The sequence below is a fragment of the Schistocerca americana genome, chromosome 6 (assembly GCF_021461395.2).
Source record: "Schistocerca americana isolate TAMUIC-IGC-003095 chromosome 6, iqSchAmer2.1, whole genome shotgun sequence".
NCBI lineage: Eukaryota > Metazoa > Arthropoda > Insecta > Orthoptera > Acrididae > Schistocerca > Schistocerca americana.
This window is the reverse complement of record NC_060124.1, coordinates 574,518,689-574,546,391: the sequence shown is the minus strand read 5'-3', so window position 1 is coordinate 574,546,391 and position 27,703 is coordinate 574,518,689. Positions and strand designations below refer to the sequence as shown.

Here is a 27,703-nt window from a genome sequence, read left to right as displayed (position 1 = left end):
AACCCACATCCTTTCGTCTTTCCCTCTCCTTCCCTCTTTCCTGATGAAGCAACTGTTAGTTGCGAAAGCTTGAATTTTGTGTGTACGTTTGTGTTTGTTTGTGTTTACTGAGGAATTCATCAATGGAGTAGAAGGAGTTGGCCACCAATAAATCCTTTAGGCTTCTCTTAAACTGAATTTCATTCGTTGTTAAGCTTTTTATGGTTGCTGGCAAGTTATTGAAAATGTGTGTTCCTGAATAATGCACACCTTTTTGTACAAGACTAAGTGACTTTAAATCCTTGTGAAGATTATTCTTATTTCTAGTATTGATTCCAAGAATTGAGCTGTTGGTTTGAAAAAGTGATATATTTTTAACGACAGATTTCATTAACGAATAAATATATTGGGAAGCAGTAGTTAGTATCCCTAGTTCCCTAAACAGGCTTCTGCAGGATGTTCTCGAGTTCTTACCACATATAACTCTTACTGCACGTTTTTGTGCCCGGAAAACTTTAGCTTGGCTTGATGAATTACCCCAAAAAATAATCCCATATGACATTATGGAATGAAAGTAAGCATAGTATGCCAGCTTTTTCATTTTTATATCCCCTACGTCTGACAAAATTCGCATTGCAAACAGAGATTTGTTGAGTCGCTTCAACAGTTCTGTGGTGTGCTCCTCCCAGTTGAATTTATTATGTAGCTGTAATCCCAAGAATTTAACACTGTCTACTTCTTCTATCTTCTTGTCATCGTATGTTAGACATATACTCGTGGGACACCCCTTACAAGTTCTGAACTGCATGTAGTGTGTTTTTTCAAAGTTAAGTGACAAAGTGTTGGCTAGGAACCAGCGATTAATGTCCACAAATATTTTATTAGCTGATCTTTCTAAGACTACACTTGTTTTGCTATTTATTGCAATGTTTGTATCATCGGCAAACAAAACGAACTTGGCATCTGATAATGTTACTGATGAAAGGTCATTGATACACACAAGAAAAAGTAAGGGCCCCAAAATGGAACCTTGTGGGACCCCACATGTAATTAGTTCCCAGTTGGATGATGCCTCATAGCTTGATACATGTCTCTTTGCTAATAACACCCTTAGTTTCCTGCCAGAGGTATAAGATTTGAACCATTTTGGAGCATTTCCTGTTACACTATAATATTCTAATTTACTTGAAAGGATATTGTGATTTACACAGTCCAATGCCTTTGACAGATCACAAAATATACCAGTTGCCTGCAATTTTTTGTCTAATGAATTAAGCACATTTTCACTGTAAGTGTAGATAGCCTTCTCAATATCAGAACCTTTTAGAAATCCAAACTGTGACTTTGACAGTATGGTATTTGAGATAAGATGGTTATAAAGCCAACTGTACATTACTTTTTCGAAAATTTTTGAGAACGCTGGCAACAGTGAAATTGGACGGAAATTTGATGCTATTTCTTTATCTCCCTTCTTAAATGGTGGCTTAACTTCAGCATATTTCAGCCATTCAGGAAATATTCCACTGATAAACGACTGGTTGCACAGATAGCTTAATATGTTACTTAGCTCAGAATCACATTCTTTAATTAACTTTGTTGATATTTCATCATACCCACTAGATGTTTTTGATTTTAAAGATTTTATGACGGACATTATTTCTGTTGGGGTAGTGAGGGTCAAATTCATATTATGGAAGTTACTCGAAAAATCTGGTCTGATGTATTCCATAGCAGCATCTACTGAACCTGACAACCCCATCTTTTCAGTAACAGTTATAAAATGTTTGTTAAAAAGTTCTGCAACACTATACACATCTGTCACCAATGTATCATTTACTCTTAATGCTATTTGTTCCTCTTCATGTCTGCTTCTACCGGTCTCCTCCTTCACTATATCCCATATTGTCTTTATTTTGTTATCTGAAATGACTATCTTTTCCTTGTAATATATTTGCTTTGATGTCCGTATTACAGTCTTTAATATTTTGCAGTATTTCTTGTAATGTGCTATAGCATCAACATTGGAACTGTTTCGGATTGACAGATACAGTTTTCTTTTTGTTTTACAAGATACCCCTATTCCTTGAGTAATCCATGGCTTCTTTGTAGACTTTGCTCTAACCTTGGTAAGTTTTGGGGGAAAACAGTGTTCGAATAAGGTAAGCACTTTATCAGCAAAAGTGTTATATTTTTCATTCATGCCATGAGCACTGTAAACATCAGTCCAGTGAATGTCTCTGAGGAGTGTCCTAAAATAATCAATTTTTGGCTTATTGATTACCCTCTTGAGCTCAGATTTAACAGATTTTGTATCCTGTTCAGTATTAACATTTAACAGAAGGAACTGCATGTCATGGTCTGAGAGGCCATAGACTATTGGTTTTGTAATATAATTCTATAAAGATATTATCAATGGCCGTTTGTGAGCAATTGGCTACCCTAGTGGGGAACTTTACAGTGGGAATTAAGTTGAATGATAGTGTTACTAACTCAAATGAGTTCTTATTGGGAGAGTCTTTAAGGAAATCTACATTGAAATCACCAGCAACCACTATTTCTTTGTTTTTGTTTGTTAAATGGGCCAGTACATCTTCAAGGTGGTTTACAAACAGATTAAAGTTACCTGCGGGTGCTCGATATACACTTAATATAATGAAGGATTTTTTGTGAAATTCTACTTCTGCTGCACATGCTTCCATATGCTGTTCTAGGCAAAATTTATGAATGTCTATGTTCTTAAATTTATGACAGTTCCTGATGAATGTGGCAACTCCTCCTTTCTCCATTTCTGATCTACAAAAGTGAGATGCTAACCTAAACCCTGTAACACTTAAAAGTTCTATACCCGCGGTCACATGATGTTCAGAGAGGCAGATTATGTCAACTGGGTTTGAAGACTCTAATTCATATACCCAGATAGTTAATTCATTAATTTTATTTCTCAGTCCTCGAATATTTTGATGCAATAAAGATAGCTGACATTTCACATTAACTGAGTTAAAATTGGGTAGAGTTAAAATATCTGCTCACTGTTGAAAATTCTTAACCAATAGCTGTTTATGCTGATGTAATAAGCTGGAATTATGTTTTTTGATTTCTTTCTCAAACTGAAGGTTTCTCTCAGTTCTAACCTCTCTTAAAATTTGCTTTCTTTCTGTCCTCCCTACCCTAAAAAGGCTCTTTTCTGAACCCTATAACCACTGGTATTTTACCACTCATGACAGTACCTCCCCCCTTTAACTTTCCTGCTATTTCCCTAGCCAATTTACCCTTCCACTTCCTGTTGAGGTGAAGGCCATGCCTAGTATAATCCCACCTACTGAGAGAATCAACAGGAACCACACCAATGTGTGACCCTGCACCCGACCCAAGCAGCCGTTCCGGCTCCAAATTAACTCTCTTGACAGAAGAGTTCAAATGAGGTCGGTCATGGCGCCCAAGAACAGATACAAACTCAATATTAGTATGCTTCGATGCTGATGCAATCTTTGCCAGGTCACACTCTATACTGTACCCAGGATCTCTGTCAGTACTGTTACCTGCCCCACCCACTATAACCACGGTGTCTTCGTTAGTGAAATCTTTGCAAAGTGATCCTAAATCCTCTGTCACCTGCTCCATACCAGCACTAGGTTTAAAAAAAATTGGTGACCTGGTATTCTGATGCTAATTCATCCTGCAAAAGTTGGCCAACACCTCTTCCAAGGGAACTACCTAACAACAACACTTACTTTCTCTTTACTGACTTCCCTACCTACTTACTTTTCAATTTGCTGCTGAAAGTTTGTTGTTCCCTGTCTACACCTGCAACTGCTTGAGGCTCACCAGCTTCTAACTGAAGCAACAGGTCAAATCTATTTTCCACATTCAACATGAAGCTGAAACTTCCTGGCAGATTAAAACTGTGTGCCCGACCGAGACTAACTCGGGACCTTTGCCTTTCGCGGGCAAGTGCTCTACCACTGAGCTACCGAAGCACGACTCACGCCCGGTACTCACAGCTTTACTTCTGCCAGTACCTCGTCTCCTTCCTTCCAAACTTTACAGAAGCTCTCCTGCGAACCTTGCAGAACTAGCACTCCTGAAAGAAAGGATATTGCGGATACATGGCTTAGCCACAGCCTGGGGGAAACATGAAGCTGTCAGACAAAGTTCTAGGCCTGTTCCTCCTGTTGCCTGTTGCCACTTCCCACCTCTCTTTACCCTTCTCCCTCCTTAACCTGTCAAGATCTCCCTCGGCCTTGTCTAACTCAGCCTGAAGGGCGACAATTTTCCCCTCCTGTTCTAGTATCTTCCTATCTCTACTACAAATCCTACAAAACCACTGATGAGTCTCATTTACTTCCCCTATTCCCACGCCACTACAGTCACCCACATGGATAAAACTACAGCACCCATCACACCAAAGCCCCGACGTAACAATTCTAAGGCAAGTCAAGCACTTTTCACTCATGATGAACATAATAGTTTATTAAGAATAAGTCAGTTAAATTACGGATAAACACGAAAATATGGTTCCACAAATTTGGCCTATACGCAACTGTGTGTAAACAAAAACAACAGTGCAAAGTTTCTGAAACAGCAACTTAAACTTTACGCTACTTTCCGGAAATGCTTGTTAAATAATGAAGAGATACGCTAAGTTAAATTGCTGGAGAGAGCAAGGAACAACTAAACGAAATTCTATAGATTTGCTGCAGCAAAACATAAACAGAAAATACGACTGTACGATCTTTTTGTGTTTTCTGCTATATTACGTAAAGAAAAATGAAACCTTTAATGGTACACTTAAGAGGCACACTAATACACCTATTTACCATGTAATCAGTACTAAACTATGTGTTTTATAATCTAAAATGACTTATCTTTACGAGAACACCAAAACTCGCGCTAGTCGCCTGGCTGCAGGCCTGCCAAATGAAATTTGTTGCCCGCGCATCGATGCCAGGTTTAGGAAGGTTTCCTGGACGAATCAGATATCAACTGCCTCATCACAAAGGAATTGCCAGAATTCTGCTTCCTGGGGACATATGCTGCATGCATTCCATCTGTATACGATTAGGCCATAAACCATATTAGGCATGGTGCACCTGTGTTTCCTGTTGGTGGTTGGCCACAAGGGCCATGTGCACAGTCATCACAAGGACGATGGGAAAAATCTGGATCGACTCTTTGACAGTTTTTATAAGAGAGCAGAGCTCATTTCTTAAATTGTAATTCTTTGCACCAGTTTCCTTACTTGCAGAAATATTTACATTTCGCAGGCCGTCCCTTTCTGGTCCGTGACTGTGAATGTCTACCATGGCTTGTTTGAGCAGCCGGGCATTCCATATTCAATCCGCACCCGCTAACGACTTCAGTAGCAGTGGAGGCAGCTGAGCATACCCTATTTGGTCTGTGCCCACTAACGACTTCCTTATCAGAGGTATTTGCGGCATTCATTTCAGTGCACTGGCCAGCATGACTTGTGTCGGCGCGCGAGCAATGCAATGACCATTTGCACACTTTTCCATATGACGCTGTGCCGAGACAGCCTGATCAGCGATGGGGGGGTGGTACTCTTTCTCCTCGCGACATTATTAAAACTAAGGCCAGGAGTAACTTACCTGGTCGGAGCATTATTGGTGCGCTGCTTAACGTCTGCCTTTTGGAAAGTGTTACACCCGCGACAGCCAGCAATGTGCTTTTGGGTGCAGTTGCAGTACTGGCACATTTTCTGTGGCTTTGCTTTGCACTCGTGACTTTCATGTGGCCTATCACATTTTATGCATTTTTGCAGCATAGTGCAGAACTTAGGTACATGATTGAGGCCTTGGCACCAAAAACATTATGCCCCTTTGGCCTGTGCCACGAAACTTTTCAACTTATATTCCAGCAATGTGCGATGTTTTTGAGCTGGAATACTTTCCTATTTTCTATGTTGTCAATCAATATAACCATAAACAGCGGGCTCTGTTTATTGGTGCACGGCATTTTCATGCGAGAGACCACTCTGACGCCAAAACCTAGTCCTTCGATCTCCTCTTTGAGGTGGGCTGGGTCCATTTGGGAAGGTAGTTTCTGGAACACTACCTAGAGCAGCTTGAGTGGGTCAGATGAATGGGTATAGTATGCCAGACCATGGGTCTTAGCCCCACCCATAGCCACACCATAATCCTCTCACGACTTCACGGCAACCTTAAAAGTGTCGCGACTCGCTGTTCTTATCGTGACAGAAGATAGACTGGACTATGTTATTTTAGAGGTGCTGAAAGCTCTTAAAATTGCTCGACGATTGTATAACAATCAGAGGAGAGGATTTTCAGCCGTCTTTGGTCTAGTTGGTTGTGCGTTATTATCATCAGTTGGTGCGTCAGTAAATGTGACGTACCTGTTTGCAGTCGGTAATGGCTGTGCCTGTGTGATCGTCACTGCCCTGGTGGTGTGCTTCATGTTCAGCACTTGGAAACTGTCCTCGGTGGGGAGGTCTCCCTTGGGAGCCTTGGTGCCCATGGCCAGAGGACTACTACTTTGTGCACACCTTAGGCACCTTGCTTCTTGGGGTGGGAGGAATCTTTGCAGAAATTTCCTCAGAAGATGCCACGAGGCGCTTCCTTGAGGTTGTTTCTGCGTCAGGTGTCCCCTCGCGCTTGTGTCCACCTCCATCTCTGTCTGGTTCCCAGCTAGGATTAACCCCGTCAGGAATGCCAGACTTTCACTGACCACAGATGTGATCACAGAAGCCTGTGAAACGCCAGCTAATAACTGCGCCATGTGGCAGGTACCATCGAAAAACAGCCTGGGTATGTCAGCGGCCTCCCCCCTACATGTAAAGCATGTGGAATCACAGTGTAAATCACTGCCAATTCAAAGGATTCCTGAAAGATATGGAAACAGAGTATGGGAACATATCTTGCTGCGGCACAGTTCTTGATGTTTTCTTTGCCATTTCTGAGGGAATATATATCTTCCTCAAAACAAAAGGGGAAGAAATGTGTTGTCTGAAAGACTTCAAATGCATATCAGACATAATGTTCCTAGCTGACACAATTATGCATCTGAATAATTTAAATCTGTCATTACAGGACAAAGAGCAGCTAATAGCTTACATGTGCAACAAAATCAGAGCGTTCATGGAAATGTTAAGTTTGTTCGAGGCGCTAATGAGTAATGGAATTTCAACTTTCCTCAATCATGTGGCTTCTTAACCTGAAGATACCAGCTTAAGTGACCATCAAATCAAGATAAAACATTTCTTCATGCCTTATGAAATGAGATTCTCAGAGCTCACCATTTTGAAAATGGAAATTCAATTGTTCAGCAATCTTTTCTTGGTTTCACCTAATGGTTTGCCATCGACACACAGTTTGGAAGTTATTAATTTGCATAATTCAGCTATGCTTAAATACAGATACTGCAACACGTGAATTTGTCACGATGGTATTGTTCATTACAGCAAAAAATTTCCCAGCTCCACAAAAATGTCGCTCAGATCATGTGGAGGTTTGGATCGACATATTCTTGTGAGCAGCTTTTCTCAGCAATGAGAAGAACAAAAACAAAGGAACAGTCTTTTCATCAGTATGCAACAATTAAGCCATCCTTTGCATTAAACTATGAATACTTTGACATCCAGTATTTCCACTCTTGTCATGAAAAGAAAATGTCAAATTTCAGATGTCCAGTGTGCAATTTGTTTTGAAACAGCTGTTTCTCATTTTCTTTCCTGAATTTCATATTTCTCTGAGGTAGCATGTCAATATGTCATAGCAGATAAGAAAATGAGATTAGGTATCATGTACGATGCGATAGATAGATCAAAAGGCTCGTTGTACCACCTGCTGTGCCACGTGCCGCTGGCCCATTTGATTGTTCACAGCGAGTAACAATGCTCTGCCCAACAGGGGCACTCCACAGCTCAGCAAAGAGCTCACGAGCTGGTACAACCTGTTGTAGAAGATGTATCTTCTGTCACATGCAGCCATTATAAATTATAAGCCACAAGCAAATGGAAAGAGTTACATTCACTTCCCTATCTTGTCATGAGGGTGATGTGAGCATATATGTTCATTCTGTTCTGAAACCGAAGATAAAAGTATGTCGGATGTAAATAGTGAAAGAAAGGCTGAGTCTGTTTCTTGAAATAAATAGATCTAATAGTAAATTTTGAGTTATCCGTAAACCACTCAGAATTAGCACATATCGCTCACTCAACCTTGCCTTCACTAGTGTCATAGTACAAATGTGTAATTGGGACACACAAATACAGACAGGTGGTTAAATATTGGCACTACGGAGAATTTTAGGAGATGATTCCACTCTAACAATACGAGTATTATTCATCTGGATCCAACCTATTATATGCTACACAAAGGAAAATCTGATGGTATTTTTCAAGCCCTTGGAAATAAATGAAACAACTTTTTCTCAATGTAGTCTGCTCTCAAGATACTATGAAATTATCTGGCACAAGATAGCCTCTTTGCAAAAAGAAGAGTTTTTCTTGAAACATTCTCACACAGTACAGAAAGCAATCAGAATATCTTCTGAGACAGTAACTAATGACAGTGTGAGCATAGATGTGATTGAAACCATTGTCAGTATTATAATTCCATTTCTCACAGTGAGCACCCAGGAGAGATCATCCAAAATTGACAGCCTACTCAACATATTACCCATAAGAAGCTAAAGCTGTGGAGTATGATGTTCATGAACAACTGGTGTAGTACCTTAAAACTTAAAACATCCACAATAAATATCAGTCAGGCTTCTGAAAACACTACAGCACAGCTACTGCCTTAATCAAAGTGATTGATGTCATCAAATGTGCCATGGACAGACATCAAGCAACCATTTTAACATTGCATGATTTCAGCAAGATTTTTGATATTTTATAAAAATGAAACAGCGGAATTTCTTAAACAATGCAACACTGTGGTACAACAGCTTATCTCAGACACAGATTGCTACACATCATCTGTGGATCAGAGAAGTTATCATGGATACATTTGCTCTCTGGAGTCCCACAGGGTGCAATGCTAGTCCATTGTTTTTCTCACTGTATATCGATGATATTTCATCTGTGCTTTGTTCTTTTAATTATTTCTTATATGCTGACGACACCCAGTTGTATATAGGCACCAGTCTGAAGGACATTGCAACTGCCATGTGAGGTATGAATAAAGATGACCTTTGTTCAGAGATAAGATGGGCACAAAGCCTGGGTCATAAACTAAGCCCTAAGAAGTCACAGGTCATCCTCATATAGCACTAAACATTGATTAGTTCTTCCAATACTTATTGATGATATCCAATTACCCTATCAAAAGTTAGTAAAAGGTCTCAGCTTAATTGTGGATGAGCATGTAAATTGGGAAGAACAGATTGCTATAACATGTGGGAAATGTATCTCTTGCTTACATACAATCAGAAAGCTTAGAAAAATATTCCCACTTTAAATAAAACGAAAATTAGTCCAGTATTTAGTCGTGCCGAACATTTACTACTGTGATGGTAGTCCAGCATGGCAAAAATAGGTGACTCGAACTAGCTATGAATGCTTGCATAAAATATGTGTGTAACATTCATTTGTTTGATTGCATCAGCCCTTCCTGTGCTCAGTTAGAGTGGATGCAAACAGACAGGTGAAGTTATTTTCACAAGCTGTTTCCTTCATCAGTTTCTTAATCACTGATCTGCTCATTACCTTTCCTCACATACCAAACACCTCCATCCCATAACTGCAATATCAGGCCAGACATGTTCATTAGAGTGGCTGTACCTTTCGATAACATTAAATCTTTGTAATCTCCTTTTCCATTCCAGGTATACTGCTGTAGAACAAACTACCCAGTAACCTTTAATTTATCCAGATCTGCTCTGCATTCAGGAGGAGATTAAAGGATTATCTTTTATCGTAGGTGTGGTTTCCATCTTGGAATATCACAGCTTTTTCCTTCTGTCCAACAGTGAACCAGTATTTCTGTCACATTTTCAACTCGTATCCCTGCTTGCCCCATCCCGGTATATTTCTGTTGTCTTCCTTCCTTATGATCTGCTGTTCTTATCCCATTACTTCTCACTCTTTCTCTGGACAGTCAACTTTTTCTCCACATTTAATTCCTTCTGTACTATTAGCATACATTTCTGCTGCATGTCAGTACTTACACTGGACAAGAATGTAACAAGGAATTTGTTTATAACAACATTAATAAGGCAGAAATATCTGAAATTCTATATACTCAGTACTGTATTTGTTATTACTATTATTGTTATTATTATTGTTGTTGTTGTTGTTGTATACTGCTCATGTACTATCCATAAAGATATTGGGTTGGATGTAAGACATGGACTGAAGGCCTTAATCTTAACAGGGGAAATAAATGAATAAATAAAATTTTATACTGGTTGGCACCACATATAGGGCCGGGGGGGGGGGGGGGGGGGGGGGGGGGGGGCATTGCGTAATGTCCAGCAGCACACAAAGCTGTTTCTCAAGTGACCTGCATATTTTATCAACATTTTGTTGGGGCAGTCGCAACAAAGTTCTCGAGTAGAACAAATGGTCATAGATAAAGTGTTTACATTAGCAGAATTCATTGTCTTGTTGATAAAAGTGATGATAAAAATTGCAGATTCATTCATGTACTAATTCATTAACATAGCGTATTTCTTAGATACTTTCAAATAAAAATTCAACTCAGTTTAATGGTTCAGTGCCGGGAATGCTCGATCCCTTAACTGGGTAGGTAGATTAAAGAATTTAAAAAGAGAAATAGATAGGTTGAAGTTAGATACAGTGGGAATTAGTGAAGAATGGTGGCAGGAAGGACAGGACTTCTCCAGCAAGTGAGTATAGGTTTATCAACACAGAATTAAATAGGGGTAATGCAGGAGTTGCCTAATAATGAATAAGAAAGTAGGTATGTGGGTGAACTATTAAACAGCGTAGTGAACACATTATCATAGCCAAAACCCACCACAACAATTCAAGTTTCTATTTATACCTGCTCGACAGGTGAGGGAGAGATTGAAAGAATGTATGTTGAGATGAAAGAAATTATTCAAATAGTTGAGGGAGAAAGAAATTTAATTGTGATGGCTGACTGGAATTCTATAGTAGGAGAACATGAACTGGGGAAAGGAATGAAAAGGGGAGTTGCTCTGTACATTTTTGCTGATTTTAATCAGTGGTAACACTTGGTTCAAGAATCGCGAAAGAATTTTTTATATGTGGAAGAGCAATGATAGTACCAGGAGGTTTCGGTAATAATGGTAAGACAGAAATCTAGACTATAAACGACATGTAATGTGTAAAATATTCCAGGAGCAGATACGGACTCTGAACATAATTTACTGATTATGTACTGCAGATTAAAACTGAAAAAATTGCAGAAATATAAGGAAATGGGATCAGGGTAATCTGACTAAGTGAACAGTTTTGTGAACCATCTGCACCCATTCATGCTTGATGTCTTCCCCGATGGAGACTGCATCTTATACTTGTCTATTTCACATAGGCAGAATCATGCTGCAGTGGGTTGAGGTACGTGATAGTGAACTCATGTTGATGTCACAATCCGAAACTGATGTAAAACATCTAGGAAGTTATAAATAAATGAAATAGGTATAATTTTACCAATGGCTAACATTTTAGGATGTTTTTTTGAGTATACAGCTTGAAGGGCAAATGTTGCAACACCCAGTATCATTATCTTCTTAAACTCATTTGTATGAACAAAAAGTTGATGCAAGGGAACACTTATGGGTTGAGTGTCAGCTTCATCATAGTTCTAATACCAGCCAATGTCATAGAAGAATGGAAATACTGTAACTGCCAAATCCGTGTGTGCGCCACTTCACAGTTTGCGTGTGAAGTCTGTGCTCGCTTTGATCACTAAAAGCCACCTGGCCAGCTAGTACAACAGCAGTTACGTGCACAGCCTGCTGGCTGCGCCTCCTGTTAGAACTGACAACTGTATAGGCCATAGTGCAAGGAACTGCCGGCTACTTGTGTTGTCTGTCATACATACTTTGTCTCTCATGTATTTATGCTTCGTCATTTAATAAAGATACAGTGTTCTTGGATTAGAACAGAAAACAGTTGGCTGTTGCTGTTGGAGTCTTCAGTCTGAAGACTGGTTTGATGCAGCTCTTTCATGTTACTCTATCCTGTGCAGGCCTTTTTATGTCTGCATAACTACTGTAATCTACTGCTTATTGTAATCAAGCTGTGGAGTTCTTCTACAACTGCTACTCCTTCCCTCAATTTATAAAATTAACTATTCCTTGATGCATCAAAATGTGTCATATCAGCGAATCCCTTCCTTTAGTAAAGTTGTGCCATAAATTTCTTTTCTCACCTCCTCATTAGTTACCCAATCTACACAACCAATCCTCAGCAATCTTCTGTGGTACTACATTTCGAAAGTTTCTACTGTCTTTTTCTCTGAACTGTTTGTCACCCTCATTTCCCTTTTGTACAAGCCCACATTTCAAGAAAGACGTCCCAACACTAAAGTTTATGTGGAATTGCCAGTCTGTATTTTATATCCTCTCTATTTCCACCAGCAGCCAAAATAATAAAACTCATTTACTACTTTTACTGTAATATTTCCTGATGTTATTCCCTCAGCATTATATGACATAATTCGACAATATCCCATCACTGTTGTTTCTTGTTACTCATTGTAAATCTCTTTTCAAGGCACTGTTAAACTGATCTTCCAAATATGTCACTGTCTCTGGCTATTACACTCAACCCATAAGTGTTCCCTTGCATCAACTTTTTGTTCATACAAATGAGTTTAAGAAGATAATGATACTGGGTGTTGCAACATTTGCCCTTCAAGCTGTATACTCAAAAAAACATCCTAAAATGTTAGCCATTGGTAAAATTATACCTATTTCATTTATTTATAACTTCCTAGATGTTTTACATCAGTTTCGGATTGTGACATCAACATGAGTTCACTATCACGTACCTCAACCCACTGCAGCATGATTCTGCCTATGTGAAATAGACAAGTATAAGATGCAGTCTCCATCGGGGAAGACATCAAGCATGAATGGGTGCAGATGGTTCACAAAACTGTTCACTTAGTCAACAGCTGTCACAGTGCCTTCGATTAGTAACACTGGTATCCCTGAAGGCTGGGTGAATGCCCCCGTAACATAATATTGTCCTAACTGGCCTGGCCCTGTTTGCAGTGCACATTTTGGACAGCAGTTTGCCTCGATGATGGCATATCTGGATATGACCACTAACCTGATGTACGAAGAAACGTGATTCATCCAATGAGGTGACACATTTCCACTGATCCATGGTCCAATCTCAGTGATCTCCACTATATTCATAATTGACCATGTTAAGTCAACACAGGTACACTTAGGGGTTGTCTGCCATGGAGCCCCATATTCAACAATATGTGCTGAATGATGTGCTCCAAAACACTATTGCCTGCAACAGCACTGTACTCTATCAGCATATCTACCGTAGATCACTGCCTATCATAGTTTACAAATTGGGAAAGCCTCCAACATCCATATTTTCTGATGAGGTACAGAGGATTAACACCTTGTTGCTTACTTGTGGTTTCACCATCCTTTGGCCACTTCCCATAGTCCTCAGGACAGAAGGACATGAACAGCTGACCAGCTTCACCATTTCTGAGATGCTCATTACCAGGTACCAGGCTATAACAATCTTCCCTGTGGAAAAGTCACTTATGTTAGTGGATTTACCCATTTGTGGCCGGCGTGGTAACTCTGCTTATATATTTTCGTTTCTGTGGCGTATGCTCACAATGCCACCAGATGGCATTCAGTCTCATGGTGGACCGTGTCGTAATGTTTTGGCTCATCAGTGTATATTGTGACATCACAAGGAGGGTTGCTTGCTGTGAATCAGTTGTAAGCCTGTTACACTGTTCTTTTATCTATGTCTGGTATGGGTGCATTTCAGCCTTTTATCAGCATGCTTGTGTCATCAGCAAGCATGTGAGCTTTTGAAGTGTACTCCAATATCTTAAGTAAATCATTATTTAGGAAGAAAATGGGTGTGGAATGTATTAGAATGAGAGGAGAGGGAGACTTTGAAGAGAACATTATGGATGTAGACTAATGAATCAAATGTAAGTGGTGGGGAGTTGTTTATGAGGGAGGAAGGGGAGACGTATTGGGTCAGATGTAGAGGGGTAGGGTGGCAGGAGCTTGTAGAGAATGGGTTCTGGGGCTTGTGGGAGCATGTGTTTATGGGAAGGGGGAGGTCAAAGTAGCACAGCAGCGACTGAAGTTAAGCATGTCATGCTGAATGACCACACATTTGTTGCTATAATTATATAATAAATATTATAATAATCTGTGGTGATTTTGCCCACATAACAGACTGTGCAAAATGAATGCAACATTTTTCTCCACTCTGGCTACTATTTATTTAAACTTTTCCTTTGTTTCACAATCAGTTTTGGCTTTTCAAGCCATTATCCAGTGGTTATTTGAAAAAGTTGCATCTTGTGTTTGAGTTCTGTTTTTGTAACTGTAACCCATAGATAAATATTAATTAATCACTCTGGAATGTTACAGGCTACATCTGAACCACAGAAACCTGAAGAGGTACTGGTCTCTGACATGGATGTTGAAAAATGGAAACTGGAAGTGGAAAGAGTCCTTCCCCAATTGAAAGTCACAATCAAACCAGGTTTGTTCTATAAATGAAGTTGATAGTAAAGTTGCATTTTATGTACTAAGTTTCATTATTTTTTTCTTTCTTCTCAAGGTTAGATACATATGTTCAATACCAAGTAAAATTCTACAGATTTAATTATCCTTGCAGAGGAATCAAGAGGATGGGAAAGGAAAAAACGTGTATATGTGTTGACTTGGTTAGAAAGTGATGGGAAAGGCATGTAATTTTTCTTCTCATTAAAAATAGACTTTTTTGCCTTAAAAAAGGCCTTGAAGGGTCAACAATTCATGTCGGATGAGGATGTGCAGCAGGCAGTTACAGACTTCTTCATGCGGCAGGGCAGGTGTTTTACCATGGGTATCTTCAACCAATTGCATCGGTGGAATGGTTGCCTCAGTGCTCACTGTGACTTTGACTGATTGGCATACTGTTCTGGACTGTACAATCTTTGAATGGAAACTTTTTGGCTGCCCCTTATGCTTGACCATATGGTTTAACTTTCTTTTTTATCAATTCCTAATTAACTTTATACAGTAAGAGGCATATGAAGGTATGAATAATGTGAATCATAAAAAAGGAACAAAAACTATCAACATTACTTATGAACAGCTGCAGCACTCACGTTACTGAAAACTGTTTCAGACCAGGAAATTTATTTAGTTTGAAAGAATAATTTAGACACATCTTACATATTTTCCATTTGGTGGTGTATGAGTGTAATAGAAGTGTGATTTTATGTTAAAACTCATATAATATTCAGAATTATTACTAAAGACACATTGAGGATACTACTCCAGCAGGACATGGAAGAAATAAAACATAAATTCTACGTAAGATAACGAAGTGAGGTGATGCAGTGAATAGCAAATTAGAATTACATTTTGAAGAAATAAGGTTCAAGCCATCATCCAGCCATGCATATTATGGTTTCTGTGGTGTCCGTTAAACATGTCAGATTATTAAAGGGACGATGGCTTCAAAGAACCAAATTCCACTTTATCTGATCAAAATTTCTACATCTGCATGGATACTCTGCCAAACACTTTTAACCACTGTTGCACCAGTTATTAGGAGTTCTTCCTTTGGAGTGGAGAAAGAATCATTGCTCAAACACTTCTGTCCACACTATAACTGGTCTAATCTTGTCTTCTTGATCTGTTCAGTAGTGACACGTATTGGGTGCTCCAACTGGAATGATCTCATTAAATCCAATACTTTCTCTCTTGTAAGGAATGCAATTTTAAAGAACAAATATCTCAAAGAAGAAAAGAACAATAACAGTTAATTAATGCTAAAATTGTGATGTCTATAACATGTGATAAAGAAAACATGCAGAAGACAAATTTCCCTAGACAGCAGGACATATTTAGAAATACAAAGAAGTCAAGAAAAGGATTGGATCGACGAATGTTCTCAGCAAAGATTAATGGAAGAAATTCACTGTAAAAAGAATAAAAACTTCAGAAGTTGTGATGGAGGGAAAGTTTTGGAAATATTTATAATTACAAAGGAAAGTATATGGGACTTTTCGTTACACTGCATATTGCAGATAAACAATATATGAGAATTCTTTTACTAAATGAAAGTAAGTTCAGCACTGGGGGTGTAGATACAGTACAGGAATTTTAGAATAAGACTTACACATTGGCTTGGAGCAACAAATTTAATCATATAAATGCAAACACTCGTCTAGTGCCGCAGCCTGTGCTCTGGTCTGAGCAGTGTACTAGGCTGGAGAGCACGCAGAATTATGGAGGGAGGAGGAGAAGATAGTATGAGTTAAGCAGTGAAAGGATGAATGGGGCTGTAGAATAGTGCAGTTGCAGTTCAATGTAAAGGGGGTTGGGGGCTTGATGGAACGTGAAAGAGGCAATGAGATGAAAAATTCTGAGGAAGATACTTAAGAAATAAACTAGACTGTGCAAGAGTATGACTAATAATGTATAAGAAAATAGGTGTACAGGTGAACTGCTATTAACAGTTTTGCATGTGCATGCCACAAAATTGTAAATGTCGGCAAAAATTTAACTTTTTATGTCCCTAACTGGAAGAGGGACAACACGATATTGATATGCTACTGGTAGTGAGGAGCAGTGCTTTATTATGTCACTAAACGTGGAACGTGAATAACAAGAAAATTTTAGTGCTTGGTGACAAGAAGATACAATGTGAAAAAGCTTCCAGAATAGAAGTTTTATTGCCCAGATTGCAGCTGATACGTATCCTGATCACCAGTTTCAGCAAAGTTATATTGCCATCTTCAGGTAATCGGATACATGAATTATAAATGCCACTGCGTGGCCATCGAAAACGTGGAGGTAAACTCACAGAGAAAACACTCCCATGCAACACTAAGTACGCTAAAATAGAAACCATAACATTATCAACAAGGTATGGAGGTGTCAAATACAATCCGCTGCTGTCAGATGTGTGTAGGTTGATAACCAGCTCCATACTCAAGTACTGAAGTATGGAGCTGTGGCTGTGGCTGTGGTGAGGGTACAGAGCAACATGCTCTCGAGGGAGTCTGGCCATGGCTTGCTCTGCGAAATGGAAGGTGCAGCTACAGGTACTTCCCGAGGAGACCGGCTCGGCGACAGACAGGAAGGTTAACAATTAAGGAGTGCTGCCAGTAGGAGACCAGTGGTTGGCAGTTAGTGTTGCACAGAGCCCTCTTCATGGAAACATTAAAGGTATTTGAGACGTGAGATGTAAGGGGCCAGCTAATGCCGTGCTCCCTGCAGACCAAAAGTGTGAGGCAGGAGAAATGGGGCTGTGGGAAACGGCTGATGCATACCTGAAACTGGACAGAATGCACAGTGTGTGTGAGTGTGTCCACAAGTGCAAAGAACTGGGTGAGAATTCAGGAACGGCTACAGTGATCGAGGGAAAGGTGGAGAAATGCAAGGGAACGCAGGAGACAAGTAGGCGGACCAGTAACTCACTGGGTGCAGATGCATCGTGGAAGAAGAGAGTGCAAGTGCGTGAGTGCATGTACAGTTGTGCATGTTGATTCATGGTGGAGTGCATTGAAACATATGGGAGAGTGTTGGCACATGTGGGAGATCGTTATCACACATGGCAGAGTGTTTAGGGAAACAAGGAAAGTAGGTAATGCAAAGACTGCATTTTATTGGTAGAACACTTAGAAGATGCTACATGTTCTGTAAAGAGAGTGCCTACACTATGCTTGTCTGTCCTCTGCCAGAGTATTGCTGTGTGGAATGGGATCCTTACTGGACAGGATTGACAGAGAAAGTCCAAAGAAGGGCAGCACTTTTTTTATTATTGCAAAATAGGAGGGAGAATCTCATGGATGTGATAAGCGGGTTGAGGTGGCAGTTATTAAGACACAAGTGTTTTTCATTGTGCTGAGATCTTTTCACGAAATTTCAGTCTCCAACCTTTTCCCTCTGAGACCAAAACTATTTTATTGATGCCATCCTACTTTGGAAGATATTAATTAAGAGAAATCGAAGCGCATATAGGAGATTCAAGTGTTCATTTTTCCCACATGCTTTTCAATGGTGGAACGGTAGAGAAATAGTCTGAAGGTCATTCTGCCAGGCACTTAAGTGTGATTTGCAGAGTGGTCATTTACATGTAGGTCACAAGAAGAGACATGTATCTGTAGGGCATGGGAACATTGTCACTGTACACTGCAGCTGAGCGAGGAAGCAATGCCATGGTTCAAAACACTGCAGCTGCATTCCCGTAGCTAAAAAAGTTGTGGGAGGAATAGTTGTAGTGCTGGAGTAGCCATGGTGGTCACAGAGGTGAGAACAGTGTGTATGTAAGAAAATGCCACACACATAAGCCTGTTCCTCATTGCCACTAGTATTTCTGTGATTGCAAATGAACTCAACACACTTATTGTTATGCCTCTGATAATGATAAGTAATGCTTTATTATGTCTCTGAATGGAACATAACAAGAAAGTAAGAACCACTCCTTGATGTCCAGAAAATAAGAGTCACTGCTTGACAACGAGAAATAAGATTAACACTGTATCCACCAATAGGATGTTATCCAAGAGTCTATGTTTGATCACTGAAATAGTAAATTCCCACAGTGTCCTTAAATACCAAATCCCATGAGGCAGTGGTCAGCAATGACCTTTGGTAGCATCTGGTGATGGCTGAGCAGCTCGGAGAATGTAGGATAGTTAGCAACCAGTGAGACTGTGGTTGACGGGTGAACAGCAGCCGCATAGTGATGGTGTAGGGGCTCGTGGAGTGTGTGGAGTGGGACCCATGAAGTTGTGGCCCGTGGCAGATGGCAACTGCTCAGGGACACAGCGATGTGACTCGGAAATGTACCACAGGCAGAATCGTTCGAGGCTGTGGTTGACAGTGTTGACAGCTTGGTTGCTCGTGGAGATGGCTGGTGTCCAGGACTGGAACTCAGCAGAACTGTGCTGGCTATGCACTAGACAGCTGGTTATAAGTACATCCGATGGAAGATTACATGATTATTTTCTGGGCAGCCTGTGACTGGCATAGAAAAATAGTTCTGTAATTGTGATGCAGCCTTGAGCGATGAGGGTGCTTCGGTGTTGTGTGGAGATTTTTGTAAGTCTGCAGGTAAATATGCTTATTTATATCAGCAGTGGACATGAAGTCTCTAGTGTTCCTTTCTGGCCATCGCATTTTGATGAGACAGTCATTGCCAGGCTGAATGTGTTACGGTACAACCAAATTTCCAAAGTGTATTGCACCAGGATATGATAGTAACTATGCTTGCCAACAGTGGCTCCACAACAAGCCAGAGGGCTGAGCTCCAGAAGAGAAATAAAACTTGACATGTGTAAATCTACAGAGGAACAGAGAGTCCAAGTACCATGTAGAAACAAAAATGGAGCTAAAAACAAAATGTAACCAACATGATTGCCTGAGCTCTAGCATGTGGAAACAGAGCTTGGTGTCAGGCGAATACCATGTCTAAGGTATTTGAAATCAGTGTAAGACCTAACGGGCTTGGCTTATTGCTGCTGACAGGTGAACACCTGAGTCAGTGGTCACGTGCGTACAATGCTTCCTGTGCGCTGTCTGTGACAGTTTACAGTATTACTCTGCCACAAAATCCACACAGCTCATCTGCTTTCAAGTCCATGTCCGCTAGTGGGATTGCTATATCCCTCCCCCCTGAAAGGACTGTATATGGCTGAAAATGGCCTCATTTGTGATCTGACTTCCGTCACAAAATCAAGAGAGGGTGTGAGATTCCCCAGCAGGGGATCTATCCCAGAAGTAGGCAATACTTACGCGGCAGATGCCTCCAGAGTGGTGGAAGATTGCAGTGGCTAGTGTAATGGCTGGTCTCCCTGCATTGACAGGGGCGAAGACTCATCTGTGGGCGAGTGGGAAAAGGAGAACACTGGTTTCATTTCCATGGGCTCTGCAGCTGTAGCCACAGAGGCGATCACTGCCTGCTGGTAGAGGGTGATGTGCCCATTCCTTCAGCTATCTCATACAAGGGCCCTGGTGGAGGAGGCACTGTAACACAGCAGGAATGACTACTCTGGGAGAGAAGTCTTCAGTAGACAACAACAAAACACTGTCAAAAACAGGGAGCTGATACCATATGGAAAAATAGTTCCACAGATGCTCCAAAGCCTTATCCGAAGCAAGTGCTGTTGAATAAACTGAACCACCTGGCAGAAAAGTGTGTTGGCAGCAATGGTCTGCATTTCAGTATCAAAATGGAAGCAAAGCAATTCTTCACAATTAAAGTTGGGAACAGCACCCACAGGAAGGTGGCACAAGGCATCCTCATTGCCATCTTTAGATGTAGATCGAAAATGGATTTTGCAATTGTAGTGAGACAAGAACAGCACCCAGCATTGTAGGCGGAGTGCTGCCTTGTCAGGTAAGGAAGTGTGAGGGCTGAACAAGGAAATCAAATGTTCATAGTCAGTAATAAGGAGAAACTTGAAGTGACACACACACAAAAATGAAATTTCTGGACAGCATAGACTATGGTAAGAGCTTCTTCTTCCACCTGAGAATAATGCTGCTGTGCCAGAGTGAGAGTTTTAGAGGTGAAAGCAACAGATCATTCAGAGCTGTCAGCATTTTGGTGTGCTAGGATCACATCGAGGCCATGCTGTGAGATGCTGTGAGCTGTCAGTCACCAAAACAATGTGCTGGTCTGGAGAGAACGCAGCTAAAGAAGGGGCTTTTCAACATTTGAAAAGCTTTTTCACAATCTGGGTTCCAGAAAGACCTTGAACCCCAAATAAATGGTAGAACGTTGAAAAAAAAACTGAGATTTCTCAAGGTTACACTGCAAGTCTGCAGACTGTAAAACATGAAACTAGAGAGTGCAAATTTATCTAGTGATTGGCTGTGGAGGAGCCCTTGACAATAATATCATTCAGATAGTTAATGCAATCTGAGACAGGAAAAGTCAGTTACTCTAGAAATTGTTGTAAAATAGCAGGGCACTGGCCACACCAAAAGGAAGGTGCAAATATTGATAGAGACCAAAAGGTGTATTCAGAACCAGAACCCACTGAGACTCTTCGTCCACAGGAACATGCAGATATGCTTCAGACAAATCAGTTTTAGAAAAGTACTGGCCACCCGATATTTTTTCCAACAGTTCCTCCGGGCGTGGTAGAGGATATGTATTCACAATCAACTGCGCACTGATTGTAGTATTGAAGTCGCCACAGAGGCAAAGTTTCGCCAACAGCTTCCAAACTACAACCAGCAGCAATGATCATTCACTAGCCGTAACAAGTTGCACCACCCCTAGAGACTGAAGTCTGTCTGAATCTACTTTCACTTGATCTTTCAGTGGTATAGGAATAGGACACAAACAACAAAAATGAGGAAGAGTGGTGTACTTCAAAGAAATATGGGCAGAAAAATTTGTGGCACACTCTATACCTTCCAAAAATAGGTCTAAAAGCTCCTCACACAGTGTTTCCAGTTGAGAATATGGTACCTGATCGGTCACAAGGTGAGCTGCATCGGCGATAGAAAATACAAATGCCCGAAATGCGTCTGTCCCGAACAAGTTCTCAACAGTGGCATCAGCAACCATCAAAAATGTAATGGGACAAACCACTGACTTGTAAGAGGCATATGCCACAAATTTTACCAAAAGTACAATGTTCTGTTTGTTATTACTGACCAGCTTCCGTGTGACTGGTGTTAATGGCAGCAAGCCTAAACTCACATAGGTTTGAGAATTCAATAACGCCACTGCAGCACCTGTGTCACCTGTAGCCAAAGCACTTGGCAAAAAACACTTCACTCAATAAACAAATTGGGAGAAGTCACAAGCATTGGAGTCACACAGTTCGCATTCATGTCCATATACTGGGAAACCTTTGCTTAACGACACACGGAAGTGATGTGGCCTTTCTTCTGGCAAGCCGTAAAGTTGCTGAGTGCTTAGGGCACGTCGAACATTCGTGCTAGACAAAACGGAAAAGACAACACAGAAACAGAGAATGATGATGCTGACGAGGTGGCAGTTGCGACTGCTTGGACCGGTGTTGGTCTGCTCGGTAATGGACCTCCATATTTGCTGCTGTCGCTGCTGCTTCCTCATGCAAGCTGTCTGTTGTCCTAGTGGGCACATCTTGTGACACTACTGCCACATCACCCCATGCTTCAGTTTGGTTGCCCACTTCCCAAGAAACTTCAAAAGATTGTGCTATTTGCAAAACTTCTGGTGCACTTCCTTGTCGAGCTAAACAGATAATTGCATAATGCACCATAGAGTCTTATGGGTATCAGTAACGAATTGACACTTACGGCTAAGGCCACAAAGTTCAGCTGGCCAGGCCCTGTATGATTGGTTTGGTTTCTTGCTGCATTGCTAGAATTCAACTTGCACTGCTATGACATGCATTTATTTGCAGTGGTGTTTGGACAATCAACTGCACATGTGATCAAGAGCTGCTGGTTCTGCTGCCAGTTCTTTGAAAGGGCAAGTTTACACAGTAATTGATACACCAAAGGTGGATCCCCGAGAAGAATAAGACTGCACAAATTCGAGTCCCTTGTACTGAAAGCCAAAAAATGATGTGTGAGTCTTTTTTCGTAAGCTTCCCAATCCTCAGCTGAATCATCATATAGAGGAAAAGCGGGTGGATAGACCAGTGGAACGGCCCACTGACTCTTAAAGAAAGCTGAGAAAGGGGTCACTGACGAAGTAAGCTGTTCAATCAGGGCCAGTAGCATCACGTCCATAGTGACTAACCCTGATGAAACCACACTTAAAGAATGCACATGTGGGAACCATTTCAAACTTGCCACCAATTATGCAGTAACTGAGTAATACACAAAACTGACCCAAGTACCAGGTGTACCGGTATGAAATGAGCATTTTTTGTGAAAATGAAACACTAATTTTGAATTGGAAAGTAAAAACATTTTATTCAAAGTACTGACCATTGCTTTCTATACATTTTGACCACCTTTCTGCCAATTTGTGGACACCACACCAATAGAAATGTTCGTCTTGTGAAGCAAACCAATCAGACATCCAATTTTCAACTTCTTCATAGGAATCGAAGTGTTCCTCTGCCAATGTGTGTCCCATTGATGAAAACAAATGGTAGTCGTAAGGGACCAAGTCTGGTGAATACGGCGGGTGGGGTAGCAGCTCCCAGCCAAGTGTTTTGATTGTATCCTGAACCAGTTTTGCTTTGTGTGCAGGTGCATTGTCGTGTAAAAAAATTACTTTGCCATGTCTTCTGGCGCATTCTGGTCTTTTTTCGGTCAATGCATAGTTCAAATTGATCATTTGTTGTCTGTAGCGATTAGTATTCACAGTTTCACCATGTTTTAGAAGCTCATGATACACCACATCTTTCTGATCTCACCAAACACAGAAAATTGTCTTCTTGCCGAATCGATCTGGTTTTGCAGTCGATGTTGATGGTTGTCCCGGATTAACCCATGATTTTTCCCGTTTAGGATTCTTAAAATAAATCCATTTTTCATCGCCAGTAACAGTTCGATGTAAAATTGATTTTCTTTCATGTCTTTGAATCAAAATTTGACAAATGGTTTTTCGGTTTTCCATCTGTCTTTCATTCAATTCATGTGGCACCCATTTTCTACACTTTTGGAACTTTCCCATAGCTTTCAAACGGACAGAAATTGTTTGTTGTGCAACATTTAGCATTGCTGCCATTTGCTCTGACTCAAAGCATCATCTTCATCCAATATTGCTTGCAATTCGGCATCTTCGAACTTTTTTGGTGGTCTTCCACGTTCTTCATTTCGTACATCAAAATCATTATTTCTGAACCATTGAAATCATCTTTTGCATATTGCTTCTGATAGAGCATGATCATCATATGCCTCGACAAGCATTCGATGCGACTCTGCAGCACTTTTTTTCAAATGAAAACAAGAAATTAATGCTTTCTGCAAATCATCACTTTCTGGTACAAAATTCGACATTGTTAACACGATGAAAACATATGATGTTGTTTGTCCCATGATTTGATGTATACTAAATATCTTTGACAGATGTCATACCAACCAAACAAAACAAAATTAAGGCTCATTCACAACAAATGTTCCCTATCGACACAATTGTATCTTAACGCTCATTTCATACTGGTACACCTGGTAATATGAATATGCCTTTATTTGTAAACCTTTGAACGGTAACAGAAATAAACTTCTCTGGACTCCACTAGTAGCAAGACAAAAATAATCATACAGATGATGCATTATGAGTGATACACAGAACAACTGATGTGAGCAGTACAAACTAAAAGAACATAGCAAGGGTGAGTCAGCACTGCTCTGCGCATGTATAGGAATGAATCACCGGTAAAGACGGGGAGAAGACTGTGCTGCATGCATACTTCCTACAGGTGGCCTCTAGTAGCCAGCACACACTGATACAGTTGGTGCTTGATTTAAGTACACATGCTTGGCGACACTGCACTTGGAGCAATCACATTCACATGCACTGGTAGCATGATACGACAAATTGTGTAAAAATACAAAATGTTCAGGGATGAATTTTGTTGTCAGTTAATACTGAATGAACATACAAAGATAGTGGCTAAAAGAATGTCATCAGCGTGTTATGCTCTTAGGGTTTTATCAACAGTTTGTAACAGCACATGTCATGTGGTGACTTACTATTCTTATGTACACTGAGTTCTTAACTATAGGATTATTTTCTGAGGATCAAAAGCACAAAACAGGAACACAGTTTTTAAACTGCAGAAAACAGCTATGAGAATGATATATATGTGGCAGTTGGACTCATTGTAAAGAACTATTTTTAAAAAATGGGCATTCTTACTACACCAGGAGAACATGTCTACCAATCTGTAGTGCATATCAGAGAAAACATTACTAAATATTTCGGTATCTGTTCTACACATAATCATGAAACAAGAGGCAGTTTGGACTTGCATTTACCAAGGAAAACAAACAAAAAACTCCAAACAGCATTTGCTGTCAGGGAATAAAATTCTGGGATAAATTTCCCAAGGAAATGAAAGGGTTATTGGAATGCATTTTTTCATAAAGGCAACTGAAATATTCTCCGTTAAGTAACACATATTACACAATTGAAGGTTACTTACAGGACTCAGCTTAGGGGTTAATAATGAAAAGGGATGACTACAATATCCTTCACATTTCAGTACATGATCATGGTTAACTGCTTTAACAAGAAGGTTATGCATCAGGATGTAAAGCCCATGATAGAAATGTCTTGTCATTCTCCTGAGTTCAACATCCCATCCATCATTGACAGGGGCTGATCCAGTCTTGCCGGTAGACAGAGGAAAGGACAGGGAGGGTATGTACAGCCATGCAGTCAGTTTTCCAAACAAACCAGAGTTAGTGCAAGGGGTATAATACCATCTTCATGGTCCAGAAATCATTCACAGGTGTCCTCAGTGTGTGCAATGATGGAGAGCAAAACTATGTTTTATACTATACATTATCTGAAGCAAATTATTGAAAATCAAAGAACATTGTACAGTAGGGACAAACTGAATGAGGCAATGCAGCTGTTAAGATACTGACCTCATATTCGAAAGAATGAAGTTAGCTATTTATCGGCCATTCTAATTTAAGGTTTTCTGCTGTTTTCCTAAATCACGTTAGGCAAATGCCATGATGGTTCCTTTACAAAGACCATGGCTAACCAAATTTCATATCCTCATAGAGCATTCTTATGTATTCTGTGTATATCTACATTTTGAACTGTTAATTTTCGTTGTATTACCATGGCAATCCCTATATCATTGTGAGATGATCCACAGATGAATATAAAAAAATATCACGACATACCAACACCAAACTGTATGAAGCACAAAGAAATATGCAGTTTCATAATGTCTCAGTAAGCTATGAATCAAGTTTACTATGTGTCTGAATAAATTCACACAGGATTCTGAAGCTTGTCATTGAGGTATAAATCTTGAGATTTCATATCTGTGGCTGAAATTTTTCAGAAGAGAAAAACGAAAAGCGAAAATTATGTGGAGACAAAGGTCTTTTGGATGAATAGCTGCGTTGCATCATCACACACACACACACACACACACACACACACACACACACACACAGTATTTCAGTAACGGCATAAGTGGTCTTCGGTAGACATACTAATGGAATTACATGATAAAATCACATCAAGGTGTGCAAATGTAAAAGGCATTGGAGGTTGGGGCTATGGGAGAAAGCAGATCCACAGAACTGGAGACTGAGTATTTGAAATAAATGGTAAGATGTTCGAAACAATTATCTGGTTCGTATGTTATGTTGTTGCATAACTCAGAGTGAACTGGTAAGCTGGCAAGAAATAAATTAAGATTTAATATTTTTCATTATACTATTTAACTGTATTGGAAAGACTTGCATCACATTCACAAATTCAGTGCATTATATCCTGTGGTATGAGGTCTATTCAAAAATTTCCGCAATTTTGTCCACAACATTTTTTCCATGCTTACCTTTTACTTATAGCGCATCTCCTCCACAGTTGATACACCACTCCCAATGCTATTTCCACTTCAGAAGCAGTCTTGATGTGCCTCTTCCTGGATTGCGCAAAGTGCCGTTTATGAATTTTTCTTTTATCTCGTCTGTTCTTGCAAATCTTTGTCCTTTCAACAGGGTTTTCAACTTCGGTAATAAAAAGAAGTCCACAGGGGCCAGGTCTGGAGAGTATGGAGGATGAGGCAGCACAGTGATTTAGTTTTCTTGTGCAATAGTCATGCACCAACAGGGATGAATGTCTGGTTGCATAATTTTGATGCAAGAGCCATGAATTGTCTTGCCACATTTCAAACTGTTTCATTCCCACATTTTCTCACAGGCAATGCAACACATCCCAGTACTACAAATAATCAACAATCTGTCCCTGTGGTACAAATTTATGATTAGCTAATCTGCCCCAAAATGAGGTTTTTTTGTCTGACTCGTTATGAATATTGAACCTTGTCCTCAATATCATAAGCTACCTTTCATCACCAGTTGTGATTTTCTTAAGAAACATCTAATTCTTATTTGTGCGACCCAAAAGCTGTTCACAGATAGCAAGGCAAATGTCTTTCTGACCTCAACTTATCAGCTGTGGGACAAACTTGCCAGCAACACGATGCATTCCAAGATTAGTGTCAGAATTTGGTGATGTGATCCAACTGAAATGTTACGTTCTTCTGCAATCTCTCGGACAGTCAGTCTTTTACTGGCACACACAGTTTCATTGAGTTTCCTGACATGAATGTCATAAGTAGACATCGAAGGGCATCCTGAACGAGGGTCACCTTTAACTTCCGTCCGGCCATTTTTAAGCAGTGTGAACCATTCGTAAAACCGAGTACGGCTTAAGCACTCATCACCGTAGGCTTCCTGCATCACGTGATGTGTATCTGTAAAGGTTTTCTTGAGTTTCACGCAAAATGTAATGCAGATGCGTTGCTCCTGTAACTTTGCAATCTTGAAATTTGTAAGCAGTGTGACACAACGTTCTGCTCAGTACAGCATTGAACAATAACTAGCAGACGTATAACAATGAAACTTCTGGCAATTATACATTAAACACAGGCTTGTG

The 27,703-nt window shown here is 40.2% G+C and overlaps 1 protein-coding gene across 2 annotated transcripts in view; it reads left to right on the top strand.

Annotated features, from left to right (window-relative positions):
- The window catches only part of LOC124619778 (intraflagellar transport protein 57 homolog), a 172,496-nt gene that overhangs the window by 121,110 nt on the left and 23,683 nt on the right, over positions 1–27,703 (top strand). For both annotated transcript variants that reach the window (XM_047146365.1, XM_047146364.1), the window contains exon 6: positions 14,542–14,656. In XM_047146365.1, the coding sequence (XP_047002321.1) occupies positions 14,542–14,656 (115 nt within the window). The remainder of the gene's footprint in view (positions 1–14,541; positions 14,657–27,703) is intronic.